Source organism: Bufo bufo, chromosome 8 (genome assembly GCF_905171765.1).
Source record: "Bufo bufo chromosome 8, aBufBuf1.1, whole genome shotgun sequence".
NCBI classification, from domain to species: Eukaryota; Metazoa; Chordata; class Amphibia; order Anura; family Bufonidae; genus Bufo; species Bufo bufo.
Window position 1 is genome coordinate 45,106,264 of NC_053396.1, and position 17,409 is coordinate 45,123,672.

Consider the following 17,409-nt stretch of genomic DNA (forward strand, 5'->3'; position numbering starts at 1 on the left):
CTCTCCCTCTGAACTCCCCTTCTCTTCCTCTCTTGTGGGCACCCACGTGATTTCCTTTGACACATCATCATCATTCATCCATCACCTTCACCACCACTGACATTAGAGATCTCGGAGTAGGCAGCAACAGCGGGGACCACCCTCCTTGGGCTGATCTGGGTAATGTCGTAAGACCGCTGGGTGACGGCTGTTGCTACCTCCTCTTCCTCATCCGATGCCGAGAATGGCTGCGCATCGGTAAGGTCTGGGAATTGATGGTAAATAATTCCTCTGACTCGAGTGGAGGGGCTATGGTGGTGGTGGTGCTGGTAGTGTCTTTGGGGGTGCATACAGCAGAGAGTGAGGAGGGTGCAGATACAGAGGATGAGGAGGGTGCAGAAGCGGAAGGCTGAGTGAGCCACTCAACCAACTCTGGGGCGTGCTCTGGTACGTAATTGCATGCACCTTCTCCAACTTCCCACTTAGGCTCCTGCTTGGTGCACCTGCCCGACCCCTACCACCCCTGCGGAATGGCGTGCCTCTTCCTCTGCCTGTTATTTTCAAAATGACCCTGTGACAAAGTCCCTATATGAAAGAAGTATTTGTGGGAGCAGGTATATAGAACCCCTTAATCCGTTTTTTGGGGGGGCAACTGGTATATCACACCAGTTGCAATTATTTGTTCCAATGGCGTTTTTCCCTCTGTATAGCTGCGGTATCTCAGCAGAACCGCACACAAATGCTGCACTATACAAATGCACTATATAGAAATTATATTATAGGTATATCACACCCCTGCCTCAATCAGAGTTTTTGGGGGGCAACTGGTATAGCACACTAATTGCAATTAGTTGTTCCAGTACAGTTTGTCCCTCTGTAGAGCTGCAGTAACGCAGCAGAACCGCACACAGCTTCTGCACAATACAAATGCACTATAATATACTTTCAATGTTAGAAAGTACTGTATATTATAGGTATATTACACTCCTCAGTAAGTCACACCTATCGATAGCACACCTATACCAGTCCTTAAAAGGCTATTAGCTAGCATTTGGTGTCTCTATACTCTCTAACAGTCTGTCCCTGCTCCACACAGCAACCTCTCCCTACACTGGCAAAAGATGGACTGTAAAATGGCGGCCAGATCGGGTTTATTTATAGGGTAGGGGGTGTGTCCATGTGCTGAAACGTCTGAATATCGCCATATGTTCGCATGTTCGGCGAATCGCGAACGAGCAAAGTTCGCAGTGAAACGACCACCGGGCGAACCGCAAGGCCATCTCTATTAGTAAATGCACTTCAGTAACATTGGTCTTTTGCCAGTGAAATGTCAACACTAGATCCTCTATTCAACCACATGTGCCCCAGGTCGGCACTGCTTGTGGCATTGTATGTTGAATATGGTTTCAATTTACAGTGGCCCATGAATATGCAAAGAAATATATCCAAGGGAAAGAAAACCATCTTGTTGGTGCCACCTTCTGGAAGTGACTCCCTTTGAGTCAAAGTCAGACTTTTTAACAAGCCTTGGAACATGACAAGGGAAAATAGTTAAGCCAAATATCTATTCATACAGAGCTGTTTCAGGATGCTCGCCCCTCATCAGTACAGAGTAGGATTCTGGCTGAGTGCGATGTGTTGAACGCAGCTTGGTGGGGGAGGGGCGGCACTGGCTCTCCTTAACCCCTTAAGGACTCTGACCAGTGTCACTTTAAGTGCTGATAACTTTAAAACACTTTGACTTATACAGGCCATTCTGAGATAGTTTTTTTCGTCACATATTGGACTTCATGACATTGGTAAAATTAAGTCAAAAATTTACCAAAAAATTGCAAATTTCCAAGTTTCAATTTCTCTACTTCTATAATACATAGTAATACTTCCCAAAATAGTTATTACTTTACATTCCCCATATGTCTACTTCATGTTTGGATCATTTTGGGAATGATATTTTATTTTTTGGGGATGTTACAAGGCTTAGAAGTTTAGAATCTTCTCCTGCCGGCGTTGTGACAGGATGCCCGCTGAATGATTTCAGTGGGCATCCTGTTCCTATTAACCCCCGACGCGCAGCAATGTCTGTTTAAAGTTAGGACGTACCGGTACTCCCTAAGTCCCTAAGGGGTTAAAGAGACCAGTTGTATATGGAGACTTATTGGCAGTACTCCATGTGAAAAAAAAATATTCAAAGAGGTACCTCAGCCATCCAGAATCATACTCCGCAATGATAGTGGCCAAGCATCCAGAAAACAGCTATCTACGGATGGATATTTGGCTTGGTTATTTTTCTTTGTCATGTTCCAAGGTTTGTTAAAAAGTAAGCCTTTGACCAGGCATGGCCAACCTATGGCTCTCCAGCTGTTGTAAAACTACAACTCCCACCATGCCCTGCTATAGGATGATAGCTGTAGACTGTCCGGGCATGATGGGAGTTGTAGTTTTGCAACATCTGGTGAGCCTCAGGTTGGCTATCTCGGCCTTTGACTAATAGGGAGCCACGTCCAGAAGGTGGCAGTAGCAAGACTGAGATAGTTCTGTTTCCCTGGGAGATACCTCTTTGAATATTTTTTACCCATGGAGCATTATATTTTTTTTTTTATGCACTTATATAGCACTACTATATTCCGCAGCGCTTCACAGATATTAGCATCCAACTGTCCCCAATGGGCTCACAATCTAAGTTCCCTATCAGTGTGTCATTGGACTGTGGGAGAAAACCGGAGAAAACACACGCAAACACAGGGAGAACATACAAACTGCATGCAGATGGTGTCTTTGGTTGGATTTGAATCTAGGACCCCAGTGCTGCAAGGCACCAGTGCTAACCACTATAGAGCACTGCTAAAAAGTCTACATACACAGTCAGTGTCTTTAAAGGGGTTCTGCACTTTGTTTAAACTGATGATGATCTATCCTCTGGATAGACCATCAGCATCTGATCGGCATGGGTCCGACACCCGGGCGGGGCTAAGCTCCATTCAAGTGAACAGAGCTTAGCCCTGCCGAGGCCAGTTGATACTAGTCGTGACGTCACTGGGCCGGCGGTAAATAGTGAGAAGGCCGCGGCGCTGCTGGAGCGCCGCTGCCTTCTCAAACAGCTGATCGGCAGGGGTCCCGGGTGTCGGACCACCGCCGATCAGATGCTGATGATCTATCCAGAGGATAGATCATCAGTTTAAACAAAGTGCAGAACCCCTTTAAGGAGAGCCATCACCCTGCTTAAGTGGCCCAGGAAAGATGATTTAATACTGAAAATATTGTAGCCTGAGGACACTGTAACTTTATGTTTACATAAAAGAAAATGTTTTCAAAATTTGCAGATAAAAAATACACACACATGCACCTTTAAACACCAGCATATATTGAGAGTATGTGTAGATCTTTTTCAGGATCTTCTTCTAGGAACATGGGGCAGATGCATGTACATCATATCCTGCACCTGCTCTGTAAACAGCATCATAAGAACGTCCCTTTCACTAATTATTATTTGCTAGTGTTATGAAAGCAAAATACAAAGTATTGAAAGCCGTTTTGATGGAAAGGCAGAGCTTGAAGGGGAGGGGGGGAATGTTGGACCGTGTCCTAAACTGACCTCAGCAGAGCTGTAATAAGAGATTCTGGTAAACGCAAAATGAAAAATCCCAGGGGAGCCCGAGAGTAAGAGAGGGAAAGAAAGGGAGGAAAGAGAAGCAGATAGATCTTGAGGAGTATAATATCCTGTGAAATTGAAAGCAGCCGCTATTATCACGTTAGAGCAGAAAGAAAACGTACACGTGATGTTGTAACATAATGCTTTTATCAATCCGCTCTGCTGTGCAACTAGAAATGACATTTTAAATGAGGGCATTCTATTTTGGTAGGATGGAAATCTCTAGTACAGAGACAAAACATTGTATTTCATTACCGCAGCTAAGTTATAGTAGATACTGAATGTTATTGTTTACTAGTAGTAAAATACAAGAGGTAAGGGAGTTGTACGCGAAACCAGACGCAGTCCATGGACAAACAGGGGTTGTTTCTAATAAAAGAAAAATATAGATCCTTTTTTCTTATCCCCAAGAGTTCATGGACTAGATTGGTCCCATTTATGGATGATACAGCTTGTGCATGAGCCTTAAAGGGGCTGCCTCACTTCAGCAAGTGGCATTTATCATGTATTATTATTATTTATTATTAACCCTTTTACTACTGGAGGTTTTTTCGTTTTTGCGTTTTCATTTTTCTTCCCTATTTTCCTTGAGCCATAACTTTTTTATATTTCCGCTCACATAGCTGTATGAGGGCTTATTTTTTGCAGGACAAGCTGTACGTTCTAATGCCACCATTAATTATGGCATACAATGTAGTGGGAAGCAGTAAAAAAATTCCAAATGGGGTGGAATTGGAAAAAAAACCACAATTCTTCCACCGTTTTAAGGGTTTTATTTCCCACAGCGTTTTGTTTAAACAAATAGTATAAAAATAAATGTAAACTTTGAAAAAATGTTGAAATCACTTTTTTATACTTATGTCTACTGAGCTGTATAGGGGCTAATTTTTTGCAGTAAAATCTGTAGTTTTTATTGATACCATTTTGGAGTGTGTGTGACTTTTTGATCACATTTTATTACATTTTTTTGGGTAAGAGAAGCAATGAAAAAATGGCAAATCGGCCATTTTGAACCTTTTTTTCATTACGCCATTCGCCGTATTAAATTTTTTATTTTATTTTAACCGCTTCACGTCCGCCCATAGGATATAAACGTCCTATGGGTGGACGTCTATTTCTGAAAGCACGTTTTAAAACGTCCTTTCAGAAATAGCAGCTGCACGCTAATCGTGCAGCTGCTGATCGTGTTGCCCGCTGTCAGTGACAGCAGGGCAACCCTAAGACAAGGCAGGGACAGTGCCCAGGTGTCCCTGCCTTCTAGATCGCTGCAGACACAGCGCTCACCCAGCGGTGTGTCTGCAGAGAAGGAAGCGCTGTGCGCTTCCTGTTCCGGCCCGGCGGTAATGTGACCGCCGGGACCGGAGTGTGCAGGAGCTGTGTGAGGTCTCTCAGAGACCTCGATCAGCCCTGCTCTGAGGCTGTACAGCGCTGGATTGCTGCTGTACAGCCTCTCTAGGGGTGCATTTGTCCTGTAACTGGGGCTACTATGTCAGCCCCAGTTACAGGAAAAATCAACAGTGAAAAAAAAAAAAAAGTGAAGCAAATGTCCCCCAGAGGTCTTGTATGACCTTATGGGGGACGAAAAGTGTAAAATAAAAAAAATAAAAATAAAAGGTTGAAAATAAAAAATAAAAAAAAGTTTCACATGTAAATAAAAAAAAAGTCCCCAAGTAAGGAATGAAAAAAAAAAGTTAAAAATAGAAAAAATAAAAAAAAGTATACATATTAGGTATTGCCGCGTCCGTAAAAACCAGCTCTATAAAAATATCACATGACCTAACCCCTCGGGTGAACACCGTAAAAAAAAAAAAAAAAAAACTGTGTCAAAACAAGCAATTTTTGTCACCTTGCATCACAAAAGGTGCAACACCAAGTGATCAAAAACGCGTATGTCCCACAAAATAGTACCAATAAAACCGTCACCTCATCCCGCAAAAAATGAGCCCCTACATAAGAAAATCTCTCAAAAAATAAAAAAACTATAGCTCTTAGAACATGGAGACACTAAAACATCATTTTTTTGGTTTCAAAAATGCTATTATTGTGTTAAAGTGAAACAAATAAAAAAAAGTATACATATTAGGTATTGCCGCGTCCGTAAAAACCAGCTCTATAAAAATATCACATGACCTAACCCCTCGGGTGAACACCGTAAAAATAAAAAAATAAAAACTGTGTCAAAACAAGCAATTTTTGTCACCTTGCATCACAAAAGGTGCAACACCAAGTGATCAAAAATGCGTATGTCCCACAAAATAGTACCAATAAAACCGTCACCTCATCCCACAAAAAATGAGCCCCTACATAAGAAAATGTCTCAAAAAATAAAAAAACTATAGCTCTCAGAACATGGACACATTAAAACATAATTTTTTTGTTTCAAAAATGCTATTATTGTGTAAAACTTTAATAAATGAGAAAAAGTATACATATTAGGTATCGCCACGTCCGTAACGATCTGCTCTATAAAAATGTCACTTGACTGAACCCCTCAGGTGAACGCTGTAAAAATAAATAAATAGAAACTGTGCTAAAACAACCAATTTTTTGGTCACCTTGCCCCATAAAGTGTCATAATGAATGATCAAAAAATCATATGTACCCAAAAATAGTACTAATAAAACTGGCACCTTATCCCCTAGTTTCCAAAATGGGGTCACTTCTTGGGAGTTTCTACTGTAAGGGTGCATCAGGGGGCTTCAAATGGGACATGGCATCTAAAAACCATGTGGAGTTCCTTTTCTTCTGCGCCCTGCCGTGTGCCCATACAGCAGTTTATGACCACATGTGGGGTGTTTCTGTAAACCGCAGAATCTGGGTAATAAATATTGAGTTTTGTTTGGCTGTTAACCATCGATGTGTTAAAGAAAAAAATTGATTAAAATGGAAAATCTGCCAAAAAAGTGAAATTTAAAAATTTGATCTCCATTTTCCTTTAATTCTTGTGGAACGCCTAAAGGGTTAACAAAGTTTGTAAAATCGGTTTTGAATACCTTGAGGGGTGTAGTTTCTACAATGGGGTCATTTATGGGGGTATCCACTATGTAGGCCCCACAAAGTGACTTCAGACCTGAACTGGTCCTTATAAAGTGGGTTTTGGCAATTTTCTTATAAATTTGAAGAATTGCTTCTAAACTTCTAAGCCTTCTAACGTCCTAAAAAAATAAAATGACATTTCCAAAATGATGCCAACATAAAGTAGACATATGGGGAATGTTAAGTAATAAATATTTTATGAGGTATCACTTTCTGTTTTAAAAGCAGAGAAATTGAAATTTAGAAAATTGCAAATTTTTCAAATTTTTGGGTAAATTTGGGATTTTTTCATAAATAAAGGTGAAATATGTTGACTCAAATTTATGATTATCATGAAGTACAATGTGTCACGAGAAAACAATCTCTGAATGACTTGGATAAATAAAGGCGTACCAAAGTTATTACCACATAAAGTGAGATATGTCAGTTTTGCAAAATTTGGCCTGGTCAGGAAGGGGGCAAATGGCCCAGATGGCAAGTGGTTAATAGTATGGGCGTTTTCTGTCACGGTGATACCCATGATGTTTATATTTATTGTTATTTAGGTATTTTTTTTTTATTATTATACCAAAAGGTGGGTAATTTAACTCGTTCCCGCATCACCACGTACATGTACGTGGGGGAATGTGGTGCCTCACCGCATCTCCACGTGCATGTACGTAATACGATTATACTGTCAGCGCACGGAGTGATGAGCTAACAGTTCAGTTTTGCCGACACACACTGGGGTTGCTAGGCAACCAATAATGCCGGCAGGGAGCCAATCACAGCGCTCACTGGCTGGTCCATTACTGCAGATGGATCAATCACAGCGCATTGACACTATTTAGGGAGGGACTTTGTGTACTGTGTGTCCTCTCCTTCTCTGATCGTCCCAATTCCTGTCAGGGAAGCGATCAGAGAAGGAGCTTTGTCAGAATCCACTCACCACAAACGTTTTAACCCCTTTTAACCCCTTCAGTCTCGAAACGCCACTCTTCTGTGCCCAAATCAGTGACACAGATCAGTTCTGTGCCTCATCTGTCATCAGCCTTCATCTGTCATCATCAGTTCTGTGCCTCATTTCCTGCCTCACACAGGGGATGAGGCACAGAACTGTTCTGTGCCTGATTTGCCCCAGTCAGTGACAGATCGCTCCTGTCCAGTCCTGTCATCATCACCTCGTCCAGAAACCTGTCACTCCAGCCTGTCTGTCTGTCAAGACAATTGTCACTTCCACCTCTCCGTCCGTCAAGACACCTGTCACTCCAGCCTGTCCGTCAAGATACCTGTCACTCCAGCCTGTCCGCCCGTCAAGACACTTGCCACTCCAGCCTGTCCGTCAATACACCTGTCACTCCAGCCTGTCCATCAATACACCTGTCACTCCAGCCTGTCCGCCCGTCAAGACACTTGCCACTCCAGCCTGTCCATCAAGACACCTGTCACTAAAGCCTGTCCGTCAAGGCACACCTGTCACTCGAGTCTGTCTGTCTGTCAAGACACCTGTCACTCCAGCCTGTCCATTCATCAAGACACCTGTCACTCCAGCCTGTCCGTCCATCAAGACACCTGTCACTCCAGCCTGTCCGTCCATCAAGACACCTGTCACTCCAGCCTGTCCGTCCATCAAGACACCCGTCTCTCCAGCTTGTAAGTCTGTTAAGACATGTCACTACAGTCTGTCCGTCCATCAAGACACCTGTCACACCTGTCACCTGTTACACCAACCTGTCCGTCCGTCAAGATACCTGTCACACACTCCCAAGTTACATAAAAAAATATATATAATAACCCTGTCACTACATGTGCCATCCTGTGTACATACTGGTGTCCTGTGCTTGAGTGGCACCATTCTGTAAAATATAAGTCTCCTATGTCCCATGTGGATTTGTGCCACCTATAACTGTAAAATAATACATTAATTAACCCCTTTTCTGCCCCAGTAAGGATATTGGCACTACTCTGTGCCCCAAACTAGATCCCTGTATATAATTTTCAGCCTCCTGAGGCTCATCGCCAGTTTTCTGTGCTACTTGTGACACCTATCAATAACTGCCAAGTGACTCAGGGAGTTTTTATACTAAACGATATACAGGATTTTAGTTCACTGTAAAAAAATAAAAATAAATTTTAAACAGCTTTTCACTGCTGAAGACTGAAGAGGCATATGCCATGCTTTTTGAGGACACTGACTCCAACAGTGGAGATGAAGTGAAATTTTTAGTTTCATCTTCCTCAGATGATTCATCTAATGATGAACCCCCTCGTAGGCGTCCTAGGGGTAGTGCGCAGTCGCAGCCCCGTACAAGTGACTCTTCATGGATCCTCGCAGATAACTATGTGCCCCAGGTGCCTAAATTTACAGCCACTCCAGGCATCAATGTAGATACCACAGGTTTCAGTGAAATTAATTTTTTCAAATTATTCTTCACTGATGACCTAATTAACTTGATGGTGAAACAAACAAATATATATGCAGAGCAATTTATTGCCTCCCATCCAGACAGTTATCTTTCAAGGCCACACAAATGGACCCCTACTGACATGACTGAAATGCAAAGGTTTTGAGGACTTCTCCTAAGCATGGGCATTATAAACAAAATAAATTAAAAAAATATGTTCGTATTGGAACAAAGATATTCTTTATCACATCCCTCTTCACTGTCTTGCCATGCCCCGGGCCCGTTTCAAAGCTATTCAAACATTTCCACACTTCAGCTTCCTCACTTCAATAATAAATGCCCACCCCAAGCAACCCCAGTTATGACAGACTCTTTAAAATTAGGCCAGTGGTTGACCACTACAATTCCAAATTTAGTGAAGTATAACCCCCCTCAGTGGATGAATCATTGGTCCACTTCAAAGGCCGATTACATTTCCGGCAGTACCTGCCCAATAAAAGGACTAGATATGGTGTGAAGTTGTATAAGGCCTGTGAAAGTGTATCCGGGTATACATTGCACTTTCGTATTTACGAGGGAAAAAATTCTAAAATTGAGCCACCGATTGTCCCCCGGTTTATAGACCAGATAGTGCGTTGCGGGGAAAGCAGTGCTGTTTGCTCAGAAAATTTGATGTTGCTAAAATACAAGGACAAACGAGATGGAGATGTTCTTGTGTTAACTACCATCCATGCAAATCAGTCCACCCCAGTCCCAGTCCGAGGAACCACAGAGCAGAACACCAAGCCTGTGTGTATCCAGGATTACAACAAGTTCATGGGTGGAGTGTATCTTTCAGATCAGGTACTACAGCCCTACAGTGCCTTAAGAAAATCTATGGTGTGGTACAAAAAATTAGCTGTGTACCTAACCCAAGTGTCACTATATAATGCCTTTGTCATCCATAGAACAGCAGGTCATGGGGGGACCTTCTTGGAATTTCAGGAAAAATTATAAAAAAATAGATTTTTGGCATTCAGGAAGGAGAGGGCAGTATTTCAGTGAGCAGTGCTTCTGGGGTCCTAAGAATAATACATGGGCAGCATTTCCCTGGAGTACTTCCCCCCACAGAAAAAAAAAAGGCAACCCCAAATAAGGTGTCGAGTTTGCTCAGTTAGAGGAATTAGGAAAGACACCACTCACTACTGTCAGACCTGCCCCTCTAAACCCGGGCCTCTGCATTGGAGAGTGCTTTCAAGTTTATCACACCTCCACTGATATCCATTGAGTCCATTTAACTAATTTCTTAATAAATCCATGGGAAGACATTTAGCATTTTTCCATTTGGCAATCCAATAATAGCCCCCCCCCCAAAAAAAAGAAAAATTCTTATTGTACCTCTAGATGAATACATTGAAAGGTGTAATTTCTTCCATTTCCTTTTATGTTCTCGCATCCCTAGAGCCTCGTTTTTGCGGTTTTCACTGTCGGGTGCCTCAGGGTGTCTTCAAATGCAACATGGTGTCTGAAAATTATTCCAGCAAAATCTGCCTTCCAAAAGCCACATGGTGTTCCTCCCATTCTGAGCCCCTGCTGTGCGCCCATACAGCAGGCTACAAGCACATATGGGGTGTTTCCTGAATTGGGAGAAATTGGGGAATACATACTGGGGTGCATTTTCTCCTTTAACCCCTTGTGAAAAAACAAATGGGGTGTGCTAGTAATTATTATTTTTCACAAATGTGTGCTTTGAAATCCTTTAACAAGTATTAATGCCTACTGTGAGACACCTGTTTACCGAAAAGTACTCTTTCCACCACTTAAAATGTTCGTACGGGGTATCTTTCCCAAATGGGGTCACTTCTTGGGGTTTTTAATTTCTGGGGACCTCAGGAATCTTTTAAATGCGACATGGCACCTGAAATTAATATCTGCCAATTCAGGTCAGCAAAATCCATATTTTGCTGGTTTGACTCTAAAGCCCTGCTGTGCGCCCATACATCATTTTTTGAGCACATATGGGGTGTTGCCGTATTCGGGGGGAAATGGGTAACAAAATGTGAGGGGCAGTTTGTCCTGTTACACCTTTTGAAAGTGAAAAATGTGGGTGTAAAGCAACTTTTTCTGGAACTTTTTTATTTATTTTTCCTTTTCACAGCCAAGTGTTTCCTAATTCTGTGGAAACGCCTGATGGGTCAAAGTGCTCATTACACACCTTGAAATATTCCTTGAGGGGTTTAGTTTCCAGAATGGGGTCACTTTTTGGGGGTTTCCACTGTAGGGCCACCTCAGGATGTCTTCATATGCGACAATTACCATTTGAAATTACCATTTCAGCTAAATCCGCTCTTCAAACGCCATATGGTGCTCCTTCCACTCTGAAGCCTGCTGTGCACACATACATCAGTTTTTGAGCACACATGGGGTGCTGCTGTATTCAGGGGGAAATGGGTAACAAAATGTGGGGTGCATTTTGTCCTGTAACCCCTTATGGAAGTGAAAAATATGGGTGAAAAGCAACTTTTTTATGAAATTAATTAAATTTTTCATTTTCAGTGCTAAGTGTTTCCTAATTTTGTGAAAATCCTGATGGGTCAAAGTGCTCACTACACACCTTGAAATATTCCTTGAGGGGTTCCAAAATGGGGTCACTTTTTGGGGGTTTCCACTGTAGAGCCACCTCAGGGTGTCTTCATATGCGGCATAGCTCCCAATTACCATTCCAGCTAAATCCGCTCTCCAAAAGCCATATGGTGCTCCTTCCACTCTGAAGCATGCTGTGCACCCATACATCAGTTTTTGAGCACGCATGGGGTGTTTCTGTAAACTCCAGATTCAGAGTAATAGATTTTGAGTTTTGTTTGGCTGTTAACCCTTCCGAAAAAATTGATTAAAATGTTAAAAAAAGGGAAATTTTTAAATTTCATTCCCATTTTCCTTGAATTCTCGTGGGGCACCTAAAGGGTTAACAACATTTGTAAAATCAGTTTTGACTAGCTTGAGGGGTGTATTTTCTAAAATGGGGTGATTTATGAGTGGTTTCTAATATGTAAGCCACAGAAAGTGACTTCAGACCTGAACTGGTCCTGAAAAAATTGGGTTTTGGAAATTTTCTTAAAAATTTTAAGATTTGCTTCTTAATTTGTTAAGCCTTCTAACGTCCCAAAAAAAAAAAAAATGTAATTTTCAAAATAATCCAAACATGAAGTAGACATATGGGGAATGGAAGGTAATATCTATTTTTAGAGGTATTACTATCTATTATAAAAGTTAAGAAATTGAAATTTGCTAATTGGCAAATATTTCCAAAATTTGGGTAAATTTTTTATTTTTTTATAAGTAAAAATGAAATATTTTTACTTAATTTTACCACTGTCATAAAGTACAATATGTGACAAGAAAACAATCTCAGAATGGTATGGATAAGTAAAAGCATTTAAAAGTTATTACCATATAAAGTGACACATGTCAGATTTGCAAAAAATGGCCTGGTTCTTAAGGTGAAAAATGGCTGCGTCCTGAAGGCGTTAAACTTGGTTGCCCTTGCACACTATAGTAAAAAGAAACTGTCTCTGGTGGACGGGACCGTGAGAGCACACATAGGCTGGTGCGTTGTCCTATAGTATGCAAGCGCGGCCACCGCTGCTGGATTGCAGGATGGTCGTAACCATGGATATGAGCAGTGTATACTGTGATGGAAAAAGGAATCCAGACAGCAAAGGAAGCAATATGGGTAATAACATTACATTATTAAGTGGCTTGTATTAACTTTATCTACATGATAAATGCCACTTGCTGAAGTGAGACAATTCCTTTAAGGCTCAGGCACAAGCTGTATCCATAAACAGAACCAATCTAGTCCATGCACTCTTGGGGATAAGAAAAAAGGATATTTTATTTATTTATTAGAAACAACCCATTCTTGTCTATGGACTGAGTCTGGAAGCAGTATGGAAATCACAATATATTAGAAAGTGGCTTGTATTAACTTCCTCTACATAATAAATGATTTAACCTCTTCCCGAAGTCCGCCGTACATGTAGGGTTTTTAAAAATGGTGTCCACTCAGGAGCAGCATAGGCTGAGATGGTAAATCATTGCAGAATATGGGATAAATGATCCCATATCCTGCAATTATTATAGGATAAATTATCCCATATCCCGCAATAATTTACCATCTCAGACTATGATCTTTTCAAAAGGTTTTTAAAAATATAACAAAAAATGTATATATAAATCTTTTTCCCAATTTTAAAAACGAATAAAACAGTTGAAAAAATGAAGATTATTAGTATCTGCATCATTATGGCTGATTCACTGTTTTTGGTTGCTTTACCTCTTAAAAAAGATTAAATAAAAAGGGATCGAAAAGCCATTCACACTCCAAAGTGATATCAATGAAAAATAAAGATTGCCCCACAAAAAATTAGTCCTCACATCATTGACATAATAACTTAAAAAATGTATGGGGTCAGAATATGGTGTTATTTTTTTATTTTATTTTTATATTAAAAAACAATATAAATGTGACATCGCAGTAATCTTACTGACCCAGAGAATGAAGATGACGGGTCAGTTTTACCACATAGGGAATGCTGTGAAAACGAAATCCATAAAATTGTGGCAGAATTGCATTTTTTTTTCCAATTCCACCCCATTTGGATTTTCTTTCCCCAGCTTCCCACTACATTGTATGCAATATTAAAGGATGCTATTAGAATGTACAAAGAGCCCGAAAAAAATAAGCCCTCAGACAGCTATGCGAATGGAAAAATAAAAAAGTAATGTCTCCAGAGTGAGCACAAAATGAAAATGCAAAAAAATGAAAAAGCAGGGGCTTGAAGGGCCCAAATAGGACATTTATAGTGCTTATTGGAGGGATGTGTAAAGTTTTTCATGGGGGCCACTCTAAAAATTTTTTTGTGGTGCCATCTTTGTTAGATTGGACAAAAGTTGGCAGGTCGTCCCCATGAAAACAAACAGGGCTGAATTGCAACACTAGACACAGCCTGTGGTAAAATGTGGCACTGTTTATGGGGTAAAAAAGCAGATCCTTTTTACTGATTAGCCACTTTTCTTCTGACAAGTACCCCCATCCATATTGAGTTATTATAGCACATGAACTTTAGGCCTCTTTCACACGGGCGATCCGAATTGTGTCAGGATCTCTTTTTGCAAGGACGGAGTACCACTGCGAGAGAACCTCTGGTTCTGATGCACCCAGTGTGTCCATGTATTACATTCATTTGAATAGCCAGCAAGTAACCCTACATTTCCCTGCAGGCTACTGAAAAAAATATATGGAATGCCGAGACCCTGCTTCCTCTGTTTGAAAAGGTTTATGTCCTACATAAACCTTTTAAGACAGTGTTTTTCAAAGTTTCAACACCAAGTCCTCTACTAATACAATTATAGGACCGCCAGGACCATAATCACTGTGTTGTACCTATTAAAAAGTATGTGGATAGTTTGTGTTTCCCCTACAGACATGAGGTGAACCCTGGGGGCACACAATCAAAAGTTTAAGAACCTAGGTATGAAGACTAGCTATCAGATCTGCCAGCAGTAGTAACCTTGTGGATGGGTTAAATTTAAATAGGAAATGAGTAAAAACACGTAAAAACCTAAGGACAGGGTTGGACTGGCCCATCAGGCCCAGGATAGGATACCATAATGGATTACAAAGATTGGTTGAGCTTGGTCAACATCTCTGTTTAGTAATAGTAATGCTGCTTCAACAGTCTGTAATCGATTGGATTTTGTAATGTGGCTCCTTCTATTCCATCATAATATTAGTGAGGGTCAGCACAATTCGATTCCAATTCATGTAAGCATCTATAATGGGCTTCAGGTCAAGGCTCAGAGAAAGTCATAAAGTTTGTCTCATACCACACATGGCAAAGCATTTTTATAGATCTTGCTTTGTTCACAAGTTCATTGTCATGCTGAAACAGGAAACGTATTCTCCAAGTTGTTGCCAGACAATTGGATTGTCACTGCATGCATCCCGCACCATGAACAACAATCCAGACCATTACTCCTCCAACACTAAAATGTATAGCTCATGCAGAGAATTCCTGTTTTCCTGCCATCCATGAAATTCACACTCCTGATTCTAAGATAATGAAGCTCCATGGATCCAAGGTTCAAATGGAATATGTTTTAGACCAGGGTTCCTCAACTCTGGTCCTCAGGGCCCACCTGCCAGTCATGTTTTCAGGATTTCCTTAGTATTGAGCAGGTGATATAATTAGTGTTAGTGCATCAGGACTTGCCACAGGTATTCATTCTTTGGGATATTCTCAAATGACTGGTAGGTGGGCCCTGAGGACTCGAGTTGAGGAACACTGTTTTAGACAACTCCAGGTGATACTTGTGTTAGGTCAGCTCTCTGCTGCTGGTCTGTGCGCCAGTTTTTAACTGTCCTACTTATGTGTTTCAGCACTTCCAGCTTCAGTTCTGATTAAGTTAAGTTAGTGAACCCGTTCTGTCTGCCTCATCTGGGTTCCTGCTAAGTATCCAGTCTGCCTGCCTCATCTGTACCTTCACTATCACCCTGCCAGCCTGTTTATCCTGTGTCTCCCACCATCTATGCTTCAATTGTGCTGTCTGGATGTGCTTTCAAGTCTTAATGACTGCTCAGACTATACTTGCAGTTTTCCTGCATTTTCTGTATCCTGAGCTTCTAGTGCTTGCCCAGAGTACCTGACCCCTGTGGGTCAGCTGCCAACTACACTGGGACTATCTCGGGAAGTAGCAGTCTGGTTGCTTTCCTGCAGTGAAGTCCAGATCCCTGTAAAGGGGTTAAAGAGTAAACACCAGGGGTGTACCAAAATAACTCACTTAGGATTTAGCCCAAAGCCAAATTGGTTTGTTGGCACAGTGGGTCTGCATTTGCTGCTCCGTAACAGCTTGAAATTGCAGATGGTGATCATAGGCCAATCTGTGACTGCCCAGCCATAAAAAATCAGGATGCTCTCTACAAACAGTGACTTTGCTATAGGGGATGCAAAGGTAGTACTTTCTCCCAGGTTCTGGGTCCTAAATTGGTACCTACGCTGCTAATGCACATGAAAAACACCAATATTATGAATGCCACATGGTAGTAGGGGTCCTTATTACTTAGTTTGCTTCAAGGGCTCAGGAGCTCCATGTTATGCGTCTGTCTTCAAACATATCTTGTGCTGATATTTCTTCAGTTCTATAGATTGTAGTAATTGTTGTATTCCAAGTTGTTTTTTTATTTTACATAGTATGCTCTTCAGCACCAGATGGTCCTATTATGTCATCTAATGTTGCTGACCACTGTGCAGCTGTACTGGTGTTACCTCTAGTTATTTTTCTTCATAGAATATGATGAATTGTATCATTAAATGGAGGCATCCTGTGACAATTCCACTTCTATAGAGATTGCATGGCTGCACAGCTGTTTGCTTTATTTTATGCAGTTGTTGGCCTTAACGTCTACATCCATTTGTTAGATGGAGTGCCAACAAATTGTTAAATATGCAATATCGATGCTGGCTTTCTGGTGTGTCATTTTTTGTGGGGATATTCGAATAAAAAAATGATATGAATATCACAGTATATCATATTTATGTTTTGTAGAGATCTGAAACATGGACGTGTCTACAAATACCAGATTGTGACAGTCACTGCAAATGGAGAGAGCGAGCCATCTCCAAAACTGGATTATCATCATGGCAATGGATACTGCGGGGATGGAATAATCCAAAAGTAAGAGGCCCTTAAAGGATGGGACATGTTTCAGAGGTAGCCATTTATCTTGTCTGATAGTCCATGGATTAAGGTCCACTTTGGACAGGGGTGTTCTTTTCCAAACCTGCTTAACTGAGCAAAATCATAATCCATCAGTAGTCGCAGGCAGTGGTACTTCTAGATCATGGGCTTCATGTCTCACTATTTTATAACTGTTTCTGACATGATAATGTCAAAAGGTTATATCAGTACAGGGGACTGTAAACTGGAACTCTTACTAGAGCCATCTGGATAACCACATCTCTAATTAAGGGCCTACTGGCAATTAGCAGATCATTGTAGGTCCAGCAACTAAAGCCTTGCAAGATAATATCTGAGCACCAGCAATTTCAGTAGCCACACAGTGTTTGTGGTGGCCACAGTTGGAGAAATGTGAACTTATATGGCACTCATTCAAAAGAATGGGGACCATGTAATACATAGTTGAGTCCATGAGCGTGGAGCTGCTGTTGGCGGTGGCTTAACCCTCTTGCTAATCATGGTGGCCACTGTAGGACAACTGTAATGTTACATGTAATCCAGAGTCCATAAGAATCTGGTAATTGCAGTGGCTCTCCAGTCTTGCTAAATGGAAGGGGTCCCAAGCTGGGAACCCCATCTTCG

General features: G+C 41.3%; 1 protein-coding gene across 1 annotated transcript in view; it reads left to right on the top strand.

The window, feature by feature from the left end:
- PAPPA (pappalysin 1) overlaps nucleotides 1-17,409 on the top strand; it is a 455,318-nt gene that overhangs the window by 260,299 nt on the left and 177,610 nt on the right. The window contains exon 8 of the mRNA XM_040405874.1: nucleotides 16,636-16,764. Coding sequence (XP_040261808.1) covers nucleotides 16,636-16,764 — 129 coding nt within the window. The remainder of the gene's footprint in view (nucleotides 1-16,635; nucleotides 16,765-17,409) is intronic.